Source organism: Panthera tigris, chromosome B4, assembly GCF_018350195.1.
Source record: "Panthera tigris isolate Pti1 chromosome B4, P.tigris_Pti1_mat1.1, whole genome shotgun sequence".
NCBI lineage: Eukaryota > Metazoa > Chordata > Mammalia > Carnivora > Felidae > Panthera > Panthera tigris.
In genome coordinates this window covers 103276577-103293020 of record NC_056666.1, presented here as the reverse complement: position 1 = coordinate 103293020, position 16444 = coordinate 103276577, and the positions used below count along the sequence as shown (strand labels likewise).

Below are 16444 nucleotides of genomic sequence, written 5' to 3'. Positions count from 1 at the left end.
TTGGGGGTGGGGGAGTTGGGGCAAGTCAACTTGCCTTATGCTCCTTCATCACTAAGTGGTACTTTCTCTAGAATCCCTCTAATAAGCCTTTCTTTGTGCCTCTTTTGAATTTTTTTTTTTTTTTTTTTTTACATTTTCTCATACAACTATTTACTGTTGCATCACCTTCTAGTAGATATTGGTGATTAAGTACATACACTTGAATTAGCCTAACATTTTCCAAAATAATTTTCACTCAAAATAGAAATAATTAGAATATATATCAATTAGAGCTATAGAGTATATATGAATGAGAACTATATAACCAGCATATATATTATATATATGATACATACACATATATATATCATATATATCTGCACATATACAGCATGTATATAACCAGCATGCATAACCAGTCTCAATTGTTTGCTTTCTCATTCAGTAATAGCCATTAATGACTATAATGAAGGAAGATGTGTCTTTAATTCATTAAGACTGCATTTCCACTAGTTGTTTGCATTTAACTGACATACTGATAGTAAAAGTATTTTCACACACTGGTTCCTATAATCTCAAAGCATATGGTTTTAATTAATATGTGTTTCCACAACCCTCATTCCTAGAGAGTGGTTATGCATTTTCCCCCTTAACATTAAAAAAAAAAAAAAATGTAAAAACATTTCAGAACCTGGCGTTGAACATTTTGGATAATTTACCTTATATGGCTTGCCGTTGACCAGGGCAGACAGAGCTGACCGGGGAATTTTTCCAGATCTCGTTTTGGGTAACTGTTTCACAAACACTGCATTTCGAAAAGCAGCCACAGGGCCAATGCTCTGTCTAACATGGTTCACAATTTCTTCCAAAACTTGTTCCTCTGTTGTATTAATATCTAGGGAGAAAGTTCAGGTAGATAAGCACTGAATTAACTAGGGTTAATCATTCAGGGCCCAAACACTCTGGGAGAACAAAGATCTCTCACCTTTTCTCAACACGCAGAGTGCTAAGGGGACATGACCTTTCAAAGGATCTTCCTTACCAACAACAGCACAGTCAGCTACCATGCCATGGGAGAGGACCGACTGTAATAAGGAAAGCATTCATTTAGAAAACCTATGTGTGTGTATATATATATATATATACACACATAAGTATATGTATAAGAATATGTATAAGTATATGTATAAGAATATATAAAGAGAATATATATTCTCTCTATATATATTTATATATATTCTCTGTATAAGTATATGTATAAGAATATAGAGAGAGAGATACGGACATATGTATTTCAATCGGAAAAAAAAAGTACACGTCAGAGAAATCAAACCTTATAGCTGCCTGCGTGAAAGTTACTACTAATTCACAGTTCGTATCATTATAGCCAGGGTGAATGAATGATTAGGACCCCCACGGCAGTCACTCACAAAAGGCTAACAGTGATTAAGACAAATTGCTTAGCTTACCTGGAAAGTAGGAGAATTGTTTCTTCACCTCACTTGTTTATTAATGAAGTCAGGGCAGGTATGCAGTGAGAACACACTGCAGTGTGCATCCGAAATAAAAGGGCCTCATGGTGATTTAGCGTTAGTGCTGGCTACCATAAACGCACTTTCCAGAGAAATCCAAGGCAGCCCCATGACTAAACGGATTTTATTTCTGTATCTGTTACTAAGCAATGAACAGAGCATCTCTTTTCTTGAATGACCACCCATCCAGAGAGGATTTTCCAACTTCAAAGAAAAGGCTGGAGATAGCATGAAGCCCTGACTTCAGATAATCACCCCTGTCAGGGAGCCATTTTCATACTGCTTACTCTAAGCTCTAAATATCTTAAAGAACAAAGCAGCTATCAATCTAGAATCACAAGAAACCACAGAGTAACCACATGAAATACAGAAGCTTAGGGTTAAAAAAACACTTCTGCTGTGATGGTACTTTTAAAAATGATTGTTCAAAATGTCCTCTTCTGAGAGAGTAATAGGTATTTCAGTGACTGCAAATCTCTAATAGCTAGAGAAAACAGTGGGCAATATACCAACAGCCCATTTGACACTTCTTATTCTTTATTCTTTCAACAAATATTTACCAAATCCTTCTATGTTCCAACTACTGCACCAGGCTCAATGCTGAGCAAAAATAGGTGCTTACAGTCTAATAGATGAGAACAATCTTAATAAACAATCACTAATATTTGTTATTGTGAATGTCTAAATATAAAAGTGGTAAGGGCTCTGGGGAAATAACGGGGTTTTTATATGAAAGCTATAGCAAAAGCCTCCAAAATAACTTAGGTTTTTATGTGAAATACAGAGCAAAAGCAGAAGGACAGGGGTCTCAGAGAAGCCTTCAGGAAATGACAATGAGCTCAGGTGTCAAGGATGAGTAGACACTGATTAGGCAAGGAGAAAGGGTGGGGCAAATCCCTGAGGAGAGACTTCACACAAAGCATTTGAACCTGAAAGAAACTAATGTGGCAGGAGAGCAGCAAGGCTGAGAGAGGCGCAAGAGGAAAGGAAGCTGTACAGGTAGAAAGGGACTGTGCTAAAGACTTCCAATTTAGTAGAGTTGGAAAAGCGATGAAGCAATTTCAAGAGTTGAGGAGGAGATACAAGATCTTTGTGGATTTTTTTTAACAGACTTTATTTTTTGGAGTAGTTTTAGATTCATAGCAAAATTGAATGGAAAGCACAGAGTTGTCATTTCTCTCCCGCCCCCATATATGCGCAGCCTCCCTCACTCTCAAGATCCCTCACTAGAGTGGTGTATTTGTTAGAATTGACGAACCAACATCAACACGTCATTCTCGCCCTCGTCGACAGTTTACATTAGTGTTCACTCTTCGTGTTGTACATTCTATGGATCTTATGAAATGTGTGCACCATTATATTGCATTTTACAGAATAGTTTCACTGCCCTAAAATATCTCCTGTGTTCTGCTTATTCATCCTTACTTCCTGCTAGCCCTTGGCAAACACTGATCTTTTCAGTGTCTCCAAAGTCCTTTTCCAGAACGCTGGAATCATATAGTATGTAGTCTTTTCAGATTGGCTTCTTTCGCTTCAGATTGTATTTTGAAACACAAACTTACTTTGGGTTCACTGTGGAGAACAAATAGACGATTGTTAAGGGTGAGTATTACAATTTATTCAAATCACCCATGAGGCTACAAGTAGACTAAGGCTATGACAATGGGTAATGGGATTCTAGAGTTTCTTTAAAGGTAAAATGAACATATTTTTATGATAAATTGGATATGGAGCAAGAAGAAGGTAGGGAAGTTATGGATGATTCTATGTTCTTTGGCTTGAACAGATGTTTGGATAGTGGTGCCATTTTCTAAGCCAGAAAATACTAGTGAAGGCTAAGCTTGGAAGGAATGATCATGTATTAAGTCTTGGAGATGTTCCACTGAGGCATCTTTGAGATATCTAAGTCAAAGTAGTTGAGTCTGATGGGAGTCTTAATCTGGAGATGCACATTTAAATGTCATTAATGCATAAATGGTAACAAAAGCTACAGATAAAGATTAGATTATTTAGGGAGATTGGGGCACCTGGATGGCTCAGTTGGTTCAGTATCTAACTTCAGCTCAGGTCATGATCTCACGGTTTGTGGGTTCGAGCCCCACATCAAGCTCTGTGCTGACGGCTCAGAGCCTGGAGCCTTCTTTGGCTTCTGTGTCTCCCTCTCTCACTGCCTTTCGCCTGCTCATGTTCTGTCTCTCTCTGTCTCTCAAAAATAAATGTTAAAAAAATAAAAAATAAATTAGGGAGAAAGCAATAAGAAGATGAAGGCCTTAAGGAACTCTGACATTTAATGGCTACATGAAAAAGGAGAAGCTGACAAACGAGACGAAAAAGGCACAACCAGAGAGACAGGAAAAACACAGCAGAATCTGGGACATGATGCTTTCCAGTCCCGAAGTTTCCAGGAAAATCTTTTTTTTCTTTTAATTACACCAAGTTGAAAATGAGTCCTGGAAGAGTCAGCGAACGACTAGAATGTTGGGTGCAAAGCCGGTGCACTACCTCCCACTGCCCCTGATTAAGCACAGAAATCAACATTTCTCCCATATCCTGTTGTTACCATCCACTTTGAAGGACTGAGTTATAAGAGTTGCCAGCCACATAGTTTTTGACTCTTCTAGTGCTGACGATAGGATGTGTTCAATAAATTATTTTCTGTGGTACATATTTTATTCACTTCATTGCTGAGATAGAGCTGCGTACTGCATCTTCCATTAGTTGGGTCTGACTAAAAAGCTCCTGCAAAACACGTACTATACAGACCACACAACACCATCTTCTCCCAGTGCTTCAGTTGGAACTCTCAAAATGCTTCCAACGGCTTCCCATTTGTTAAGATCTTATTTATGTGTTAGGTGCAGATGCTAGAGACAAATTTCATTGCCAGAGATCTGTACTGGGAGTTAGTATACTCAGTCTGTGGAGACAATATTTTGTCGATGGCAGATAGGATGTCGATTTGGTGGGCCCGATCCTGTACTTCTGGCTTAGGATTCCCTTCATGGGTGGAGAAAAACTTTTTTCTGGCTAACCAGAGTTTTGATTGTCAAAGAAGAAATTGTTAAAGTGTTCATTGGTGCCATAAGCCTCTCTACCTTAGTTTTTTAAATGCCAATGTATCTGCTCAAATTACTATTAAAAAAAATCTGATCATCCAGGTATTTTGTCACCTAACCAGTGTAATTTTAACTAAATCAAACATCAAAACTTCTAGTTTGCCATTCATTCACCGTATTGTTTTAATTTCACCACGTTTCTACCCTCAGTATTAGTATGTTTAGAAGTGGATGGAGGGGGGTTCCTGGGTGACTCAGTTGGTTAAGCATCCAACTTCAGCTCAGGTCATGATCTCACGGCTCGTGAGTTCGAGCCCCATGTCAGGCTCTGTGCTGACAACTCCGAGCCTGAAGCCTGCTTCTCTCTGCCCCTCCCCTGGTCACTTTCTCTCTCTCTCTCTCAAAAATAAATAAACATTTAAAAAAATTTTTTTAAAGATGTGGATGGGGAAATCTGACTGGTTTTCCATATGGGCAGAGTATTTTAAAATCAGAATATATAACACAGTTTTCTACAGTATCAGAGTTTCACATTTTTTCCTAGTTTGTAGACAAGCTCTTAAAAATCTGTGCAAAACATAATCATTTACCAGAATTTTATGTCATCTATAAACAAGGTTCATTATTATACTGGATAAAATATTATATTAATACATCAGTATTGAAAAGATGCCATAAAGGAAGGGGGGGGGATGGCTTTCTATGTTGGCTCCATAAATAATATTTACATGCCAAATAATGATTTCAACAACTGAATCATTAAAAAGGAAAGCATCAAATTATGTCTTGGCAACATTTAAGGGACAGAAACCAAACAAATGTCTTGGGGGGCTAAAAATATCCAGAGCCATTTTCATATATTTTCTCCACATAAAATCCATAAGCCTCTGTGATTAACTGGCATTTAAGAACTGAAAAACTAACACAACTTAAAAGGTAATTGTCTCAACCAAAAGTGTGCAATGGTTCCAATTTACGACTTTTCGTCTTTAGGATGGTCTGAAAGTAATATGAGTTCAGTAGAAACTATGCTTCAAATTTTGAATTGTGGTCTTTTCCTAGGCTAGGATATGTGGTACAATCCTTTCTTGAGACACTGGGCAGTGGGGGAAGCCTCGGTGCCCAGACAGCCAAGTGATCATAGGGTAAACAACTGATACACTTACAACCACTCTCTACCCATACCACCATTCTCTTTTTCATTTTCAGTACCATAGCCAATAAATTACACGAGCTATTCAACACTTTGCTATAAAGTATATTTTACATAAGATGATTTTGCCCAACTGTAGGCTGATGTGAGTGTTCTGAGCATGTTTAAGGTAAGGTAGGCTAAGTTATGATGTTGGGCAGGTTAAGTGTATTAAATGCATTTTCAACTTATGATCTTTTCAATTTACAATAAGTTTATCAAGACATAATGTCTTCTCAAATTGAGGAATATCTGTATAATGTTAGGATAACAGTCCTTGTAAATGCTTGTCATTTGTTGTTTCTGGGGTACTGTCATTTCTGGGTAAATTTTAATGGATTTGGAAGGTTTTGTGGCTTTAGTGAGCTGAATTATACAGATCTCTTAATTATGTTTTTAAGTAGTTTAATCTTAGAAGTATTAGTTTAAATCAAGCACTTTCATAAAATGCAAGGAGCCAGTTTTGGTGGGAGATTGTGTCTGCAGTAGGGAAAAGAAGAATGCTTTTTCATTCCCTCTGATGTTGGAGTCAGATTCTACATTATTATCAGTAATCATATTCATACTCAGGAAAATGTTCAGTAATTTTACAACTATTTAAATCCAGTAATCATTTAATGCTGAGTAGAACAGAAATTACATGGCATCTTTGTTGAATATACACTTTATGGAAACATATTCAATCCTGAAGAAATCACTCCTAAAAATAGCAAACAAAATAGTCAGCTTGGAAAACAAACAGTGAAACTATGGTTAGAATAAACTTCCAAAGGGCAAATTGCAATGAACACTGCCCTAGGCTTTAAGTGCAGTATTTTAATGCCAGATTTCCAAGTTCCCAACAATACCAGTGGGATTATTTTAAGCTACAAGTGAATGAATGAAATCAGAGAGCCTAATTTGTTCCCTGGAGGTGTCTATGCATGATAGCCTGCCCACAGCGGCGAAAGAGCACCAAGCAAGAAGGACCGCATTGGCTCCTGGTAATTTTGGCTCATAAGACCTGAACTAGCAGACTTCAGACCCAATTTTCTTAAGAACACCTTGAACTTCCACCAAAATATTCCAAGTGTCTAGCTAGATGCCAGACTTTCAAAGATCAACTTTTCAAATAGATACAATTGTTCTTTAATAGTTACAGAAGGCCCTAACAGGTGTTGAGATCTGCAAGGATAAGATCCTCTTAAATTTATAAAAGCTATTCTAGAACTCTTGTTTTCTTATGATGAGAACAGAAAAGAACATAGTTTCCTAAAATGTTTTTGATGTAGTAACTTTAATAGAATTTGTTTGATTAGTCTTATGTAATGCACTTGTCATATTTTACTTTAAGAAACTGGGAAGGCACAGATTTTCACTATATACAAAAGCAACATTCAGTCTATTTTTAATTATTACAGATGACACTCCCAAGCATTAAGACCCTCAAATCCTATTTCAAAAACTCAAAACAGAATTCAGCATTCAGAATTGACAATTGAGAATCCTAATGGGAATCCTGGAAAGCATCTACATGTAAAGTAAGGTTTGGACACTTTAATAAAAGTTGGTTATGTCATCAATAAAAACATTTCACATACATATTAATTATCAATATGTTAAGCAATTTTTATAGGATGTGGGAAAAAGCCAGTAAAAAATGTTAGTTCCCAACTCTTTAAAGGATGTCGTCATAAAGAAACAAACCTGATATGAATTGAGTTATTAACTTCCTTATTAGACGTAAGTATACAATAGAGTTAATCATTTAATTTATACAAAGGGAGACATTCACTTCAAGAAGGCTTGAAGGCTGGCAGGTGTCCTATTATGTGCTGTAATTACTCCAAGATCTAGTGACAAAATTCTTGTTGGGAAGCATGGATTCCAGCATGCTTTTTTTTTTTTTTTTTGTCCAATTTTGTCATTTTAACTATCTTCTGCCTGCCTCATTCTCTGATTACATACAGTGAGGATGTCAGTAGAAACTTACATTTAAATAGATTGATACTTCCCTTTTTATTCTAAAAATAAAAGAGAGAACCAAGAACTTTGATAATAAAAGCTGTGCATATGTAATCTCCAAATTTTGATTAGCTGAGTCTGCCAGAAATACAGGTGAATATTGGAGGAAATCTCCTACAGGCAAGAAATTAAAAGTTCATGCAACCAGAACAAACTTTTGCCAACACACCAAAATACATGAAGCATAAATTTCAATTTCAGGTTATCACAAAATTCAGAGTAGGTTAAAAACAAGATAATATTATAATAGAGCACAAGCCACATATCCCAAAATATTATATAGAATTCTTTCTTTTTACTCAAATGATATCAAACTGTCACACACACACACACACACACACACACACAAGCCAACATGACAAGAAGTGTTCATATGTTTTGTTTTAGCTGAAAGTAAGTGTGACTTTTAAAGAAGGTGACCAGTGGGGTGCCTGGGTGGCTCAGTCAGTTAAGCGGCCGACTTCGGCTCAGGTCATGATCTCACGGTTCTTGAGTTTGAGCCCTGTCTCGGGCTCTGTGCTGATAGCTCAGAGCCTGGAGCCTGCTTCAGATTCTGTGTCTCTCTCTGACCCTGCCCTGCTCCTACTCTGTCTCTTTCTCTAAAAAATAATAAATAAATGTTAAAAAAATTAAAGAAGGTGACCATCTTTTAATTATAGGAAAGAGAAGTAAACTTTGATTCTGCATGCTCTGATCCCACTGGATTACTACTCATACTACTTTAAACATTTTCTTTCATTTAAACTGTAGTTTGCTCTATTCCATTTCAAAATGATTCTGGGTTTGGTTCTGATAAAGATGGAATAAATACACTCCACCTTATCACTTTCACTAATTGCAATGAAAAACTCTGGGCTGAAAAAACCAGATCAGATGACACTATTAGAATTATAAACTTGAGACACAACCTGATGGTGAATCCCCTCTTTTTTGTTTGTTTCTTTGTAGGATTTGGTTTTTGTTGTCATTATGGTTTGTTTGTTTGCCTCCTGCATATTCCAGCCTGGATGCTGGAGTAGCACAAAAGATGGAACTGCCAATAAGTGCAGACAGAAAAAGCCCCCCAAAACATCTGCCTTTACAGAGGTCTAGGGAAAGGAGCAGAGGATCTGGGAAACAATCCTTTTCATGCTACCTCTCTCCTCTAGGTGAACACCAACAAGGAAGCACTGTCCCTCTTCCTTCCTGCCGAGCTGTAGCAACCTTGTTGACTTTCCACAGCCTACTCCAAGTGAAGGCCAGCAAAGAGCTGTGTCCTTTCCTTCCTCCACTACTGGTGTGCATCCTGTGGGATGGCGCCTTGGGAGATCCCCCCCCCCAAAAAAGCACCCAATCTAAGGGAGTCTAGAAAGATTCAATGTCATTTGTCTCCTGCCCCCTCCTCCCACAATAGCAGCCAGGCAGTCCCTGTTAACTTGCCCTGCTCTACACAGAGTGCTGTCAATGAGACAGAGTCCCATCCTCCGCCCAGGCACGCTGTGTAAGTAGAACATGCAGTATTGAACCCTGGTAAGAACATAGGGAGGGTAAAGCCCTGACTTTTTACCCAGAAGAGCAGCAATGAGGAGCCTTGGAAATCAGAAAGTACAAAGTAAATTATGGAGAGGAAGGAGTTGGAGAAAGGCATACTTTCAATCTGTGTATTTAAAGTAGTCCTGAGCCAACCCCAGATTGGTGCAGGCATGAATCCAACCAGAATCAGCACAGTGAGGATTTTGAGCACTTAACTCGAGTTTCAGATTGGCCTCTGGGAGAGACACAAGTGAGATGGATCAAATAGCACTTCGGAGTCTTTGAAAATTAAATTGACATTAGAACCACAGCCCATAGAAAGTGGGCATGATCTGATTTTAACTAAAATAAATAATCACAAGAACACAAATCCAGATGATTTAAACAGGATCCAAAATCTCATAATGTCATATTCAAAATATCTAGGATAAAATCTAAAGTTACTGGACATAAAAGAAATTGGGAAAACCTAAACATCTCAAGAAAAAAGACCATCAGTCAATAGATGCCAACTCCAAGATGACCCAAATATTAGATTTATCAGACAAAGATTTTAATGCAGCTATTATAATGGCAGCAGGGGGATAAAACTTTCCTGGATTCCTCATTGTTCCTATAAAAAGCCCTAGCCTGTTGAGAATCTTCAAATACCATGAGAATTTGATCTATAGCTATTTGTCGAGTTAATTGCTCTGATCTGACAGGATAATAAGACTTTTTCTAATTTACCTGGGAGGGCAAAATTATTAAAGTCTAGACTAGCTCCCTAGGTTAAACTTACAAAGTGCTAGGGAGACTGGCTCACTAGCTTCCTAGGTATTGACATGTCAAAAAAGATGAGGCCTCAGATCTTGGAAACATTTCTAGGTTGTAAGAGTTGAGATTCACAGGGCTGTCCGGCTCCTGGAGAGATTTTATTTACATATCAAAGAGTGGAGTCTGGATGCAGGCCCTTCAGTTTAGGAGACCTTCTGAGGAGGAGTGAAGAAGCTGTTCCATTCCCCTTTAGAAGCAGAGAAAAATTATCTCCCTTTTCTGTCATCTAGAAGTGTCTGGTGCTTATGTAGGACTAGGGCTAAGACCTCAGGTAAGAGGAAATGACACACTTACTACCAAGAAATCTGTCTTTGACCCATAACACCCCATTTGCACATTCAGGATAAAATTGACAAAGATGAATATTAAAAACCCAGAAATAGCCATGGCCCAAGAAGTATGGGCAAACCTTCCTGGAATGAATGGAAACAGAAGTTCTCAGTAAAGAAACAAAAGCTATCAAAAAAAAAAAAAAAAAAAAAGAAATGACTTAAAAGAAGGGAAAAAAGGCAAATGAGGGGAATGAAGAAAAGGCAAAAAGAAAAACCAATAAACTGATAGGCATAAATATAAACATATGAATAATTAGTTTAAATGTAAGTGGTCCAAAAACACCACCAGTTAAAAGATAGAGATTTTCAGATTGGATAAAAACAAAAGGAAAATCCAACTATATGCTATCTACAAGTCCATAGAAAGCATAGTGATCCGGATGATGGATTTATATGGATCCATAATGATCCATAATGATCCAAATGAAAGGATGGCAAAAGATAGAAGATTGAAACACAAAAGATGGAGTGGCTATGTGATTACCACAGATGACCAACTTCAGAACAAAGAGAATTACTATAGATGTTTGTAAAAAATCAATATATAAAAACATTGCAACCAAATAAGGTTTATCTAGTAATGCAAGACTGAACATTTGAAAATTAATTAATGTAACTCACATATTAAAAGGCTTAAAAAGAAAAGCCACATGACCATATCAATAGAAGCAGAAAAGGCACTTGGCAAAATTTGGCATTCACTCAAGATTTTTGAAAAATCTCATCAAATTACAGGGGCACCTGGATGGCCCAGTCAGTTAAGCGTCCAACTTCGGCTCAGGCCATGATCTCACAGTTCATGAGTTTGAGCCCTGCATTGGGCTCTGTGCTGACAGCTCTGGAGCCTGCTTCTGATTCTGTATCTCCCTCTCTCTGACCCTCCCCTGCTCACACTCTGTCTCTATCTCTCAAAAATAAATAAACATTAAAAAAAATTTTTAACTGATCAAATTAGGAATAGAATGAACATCTTAATTTGATAAAGTTTATCTCCAGAAACACTGACAGGAAACATTTTTTTTAATGTTTATTTTATTTATTTTGAGGGGGGTGGAGAGAGAGAGAGAGAGACACGAATGGGAAAGGAGCAGAGATATATGGAGAGAGAGAGAGAATTCCAAGCAGGCTTCATGCTGTCAGTGCAGAGCCCCATGCAGGGCTCAACCTCACAAACCATGAGATCATGACCTGAGCCAAAATCAAGAGGACATTTAATAGACTGAGCCACACAGCGCTCCAGGAAACATTCATAATGGTAAGGCATTGAATTTTTTTACCCTAAGATAAAAACAAGACAAGGGTGTCTACTCTCACAACTCTTAGTCAATATCATACTGGAAGTTTTAGCCAGCTCAAGAAGGCAAGAAAAAAATGAATAAAAGGCATTCAGACTAAAAAGACAGCAATAAAACTATCCCTACTCATAGACATGATGGATTATCTATATAGGAAATCTCAAGAAATCTATAAAAAATACCAGCTCAAAGAAGTCAATAGTATTTCTACCCACTAGCAGTGAAAATTTAGAAACGAAAATTTTAAAAAAGATTCTCTTTGCAATACCTTAAACATTAAATACTTAGGTATAAAGCTAACAAAATATGCTCAGAATCTATATACTAAAAAGCATAAAATATTGACAAAACCTATCAAAAGAGACCTAAAGGCATGGAGACATGTATGAAATTCATGGATTGGAAGATTCAGTATAGGTCAGATATCAATTTTTCTCAAAAGAATCTATAGATTAAGACCCAATCAAAAGCTTGTTCTAAAATATATATGGAAAAGTAGGGGAACTGGAACATCCAAAACAACTTTGAAAAAGAAGAACAAATGTGGACACCATTCAACTTGAAGGCATTCCATAAAAGCTACAGTGTCAAGACAGAATATTATTGGTAAAGAGATAAACACAAAGAAAAATGAAAGAGAAGACATGCTCTAAGAATAGATCCATTCAAACACTGTCAGCTGATTTGGACAAAGGTGTAAAGGAAGTTTAAAGGAGAAAGGGAGTCTTTGCAAGAACTGATACTTGGAACTACTGACATCCATATTAAAAAAAAGTAATAATCCTCAACTACATCCTGCACCATTCACACGCAGACATGAAAACTCAAAATGTAAATGTAAACTGATAGAAAATGTGAAATACTAAACTAAGTGTAAAACATGAAACTATAAAATTCTTAGGTCAAAACAAATGAGAAATGTTTATGACCTTAGGTTAGGAAAGAAATCTAAGATACAACACCAACATCACAATCTGTCAAAGAAAAAAGTTGGCGAACTTGACTTCATCAATATAAAAAATACTTCTGCTCTGTTAAGAACACTGTTAAGAGAATAAAAAGACTAGCCACAGACTGGAAGACAGTATTTGCATATCATGTATCAGATAAAGGACTCTCAAAACTGAAAAATAAGAAAACAACCTAATTAAAAAAAAAAAGGAGGGGGGGCAGATGATGACAACAAGATGTCAACAACAACAAGAAGATATGTGGATGAGAAACAAGCATATCAAAAGATGCCCAATGTCAGTAAGCCATTAGAGAAAAGCAAATTAAAAGCACAATGAGATACCATTTCACATCTGCTAGAATGGTTTAAATAAAGAATAATGACAACTCCAAGCGTTGATGAAGAAGAAATAGAAACCCTCAAACACTGCTGGTGTGAACGTAAAAGTGCGCAGACACTATAGAAAAACAGTTTGACAGTTTCTTACAAGATTAAACATACACTTACCATATAAACCAGCAAACCACTATAGGTATTTATCCTAGAAAAATGAAAATGAATTTTGCCCAAAAACCTATACGTGAATGTATACAACAGAATTATTCAAAATTTTTCCTAACTAGAAATAATCCAAATATCCTTTAGTGAGTGAATAGATGCAGAAACTGGTTAGTACATGCACACACGGAATACCGCACAGCAATATAAAAGGACAAGTTAGTGATATACACAAAACGTGGATGGATCTCAAATGTATTTCCCTAAATGAAATAACCCAGTCTCAAAATGTTACATACAGTGTTATTACATTTATATGGCATTCTAGAGAAGCAAAAACATAGAAACGAAAAGTCAGTAGTTACCAAGGGTTAGGAATGGGAAGGGTTAGAATACAAAGATAATTTTATGACAGACGTCTTTGGCAGTGTTGACATTTTTCTGTATCCTGTCTGTGGTGATGGTTCCAAGAATCAAACAAGTATAGAAATTCATGGTATTATACAACAATAAAGTGGATTTTACTCTACGTAAATGTAAAAATCAAAAACCAAAAACATTAAAAAAAAATCTTCTGGGGACTCTGTGGCAATGTGTTTACGTTGGAAGAAAATTCTCAGGATTTAAGATTAGAGTAAAATGTCTAAATCTCATACCACTTAAAGGCTATATGCAACCTGGTTATCAAGCAAGAGAAAAACAAGAAGATAGAGGCTATCAAGAAGCAAAAATATATAGGCTCTCCTTCTAGCGGGGCGTCTGGGTGGCTCAGTCAGTGAAGTGACCGACTTCAGCTCAGGTCATGATCTCATGGTTCGTGACTTTGAGTCCCGCATTGTGCTGTGTCCTGACAGCTCAGAGCCTGGAGCCTGCTTCAGATTCTATATCTCCCTTTCTCTCTGCCCCTCCCCTGTTCATGCTCTGTCTCTCTCTCTCTCCCTCTCTCTCTCTCTCTCTCTGTCTTTCTTAAAAATAAACATTAAAAAATTAAATATATATATTTATAGGCTATAGCCTATAAATAAATAAATAAATAAATAAATAAATATATAAATATATATATATATATATATATAGGAATTTTAAGGATATATATGTATACATATATATAGATATATATGTATGTGTGTATATATACATACACATACATATATACATATATATACCATATATATATAGGCTTTTTCTATAAATAACACATATATATCCTTAAAATTCCTCACTACCACCCAGGCAGAGATCAGGGAGTTTGGAGAATATGAAGATTCACACAAGAAGAAATAAGGGAAGAGAAATACTAGAGAATACTAGAAATCTAGCCTCTGCTTCCATTGAAGGGTACAGTAATTTTCCAGGTACAGTGACTTAACCTCAATATTAACTTAAGTTCAGCTCTGTCTCTAAATACTACCTGGAATAGTAAACCAATATTCATCAATACCTCTTCAATAGCACCTGCAGAAATTCTGTGACCTGCAACATTTATCACGTCATCAACTCGAGACATAACATATAGATAGCCTTCTTCATCCATGTAACCAGCATCCATGGTGTCATAGTATCCCTGTAAATAAGAATCAATAATGTCTAATTAGCATGTATTGCTAGGTAAGACAATCATTTAAGCTTGGTATATATAATATGTGATAAAAATGGATTTACTCCATGCATTTGACTTTTTTCATACCTAGACTATGGAATTAAATTCCTTTTGATTTTGGTAACTTACTAGAACTTCTTTGCTCCTCTAACAGCCAGGAATCAATTTAAGTGTTCTTATATATGGTCAAGTTAAGTGTCTGAACTATAAGTTATAAAGTTTATGAACTCAATTTTTTTAATGAAGAATAGTTCAATATTTCCAATATACTTTGGTTTTGTAAAGTAATTCTGATAGATTTCTTCATTAATTATATTAATTTTTAAAAGCTTTAAAGCTCTCTATGAATAATTAGAAAATACAGCGCTAAGTTTATTAACATGAATTTGGATTGGACTCAAGCTTCCGTGAAATATAATAAGGATGAAGTATAATTTTTAATCAACTCAAAGTAGCAGCACATCTTCACTGACCCAGAAAATCACAATAGAATGATGAATAAAGAGGAATAAGAAGTAGAAAGAAATATTTCTTCTAACGCTTTTCAGTCATCTTGATTCTTACGTAATGAGCACAGACTTTAGGAACAATCCAGATGAGTCACTATTTGGTTTCCTAATCTTTCTGAGATTCAGGACGCTCATCTGTTAAACAGGGTAGTGAACTATACCCTGTAAGGCTTCCATGAAGCATAAATGAGATGGTTTATACCTAGAGGGCGACTCTGGCACATCATAAGCCCTCTGTAATTGTCAGTTCTTATTGCGATTTCTGTTGGAGAGAAAACCTAGAGTACAGTTAAACAGAATGGACTCTGGAATCAGATTTTATGTTCAATTTTCAGCTCCATCACTTCTAAATGACAGGCAAGTTACTCAACCTTGTTGTACTGTGGCCAAGCCCTTTAATGACAAGTATGAGGTCAGGGTAACAAGGCGAGTGTAGAGTCACTCCATATAGTTTAACCACAAACTGAGACTTTGAAAGAGCTTTCAGTGTTAAAGGTGATCACGTTAAAACCACACTCACATCTGATTTGCCATTGTCGGGTGTAATTAATCACATCAGAACTCTGATGACTTCACAGTGGCCCATCAGGCAGATAGATTGGGCTGACAGGAGTCAACCCTACTGACAAATCTTCCCTGCCACAGTCCTTTGGGGCATGTTTAATCTTAGCTACTGAGGTCATTTAACTCCATGATCTCCTTCTAAAGGAAGCTATTTTAAATCTTGCCATTTGTCTGGCTGATGAGGTTACCTGTCTTTCACTCACAAATAATAAAGATAAAATGCCAAATACTGAGACTTCGTTTTTTTTATGAAATTATGACCATGTATTTATTTATTTTTTCATCTAATGCATAATGAGGAGAACCAAGGATGTCTCAGGGAAAGAAATAGAGATGAAAGGACAGCAGCAGTATGATGGTGGGACCTGATGTGGATTATCAGTAAAGTGCTGTTATAAACACAAAACACATCACGGTGATATGGAGAAACAGGTAAAAAATGACAAAACAGAAAGTAGGAGAACACTTTTTGTTATCCAGGGTACTGGACGTTGTGCTGGGAGAACACCGCCTCTAGCATGTGTCCATATTTAAAAATGAGAGTTTAAAATAAAAAGCTAAGAGAGAACATTCAGGAACAAAATGTCAAAAATAGGCAAGGGA

General features: G+C 36.5%; 1 protein-coding gene across 1 annotated transcript in view; it reads right to left on the bottom strand.

The window, feature by feature from the left end:
- ACSS3 (acyl-CoA synthetase short chain family member 3) overlaps positions 1-16444 on the bottom strand; it is a 155520-nt gene that overhangs the window by 2961 nt on the left and 136115 nt on the right. Inside the window, exons 13-15 of the mRNA XM_007088761.2 lie at positions 14610-14732; positions 965-1064; positions 699-874 (exon numbers count right to left, since the gene is read on the bottom strand). Of these exons, the coding sequence (XP_007088823.2) occupies positions 699-874; positions 965-1064; positions 14610-14732 (399 nt within the window). The remainder of the gene's footprint in view (positions 1-698; positions 875-964; positions 1065-14609; positions 14733-16444) is intronic.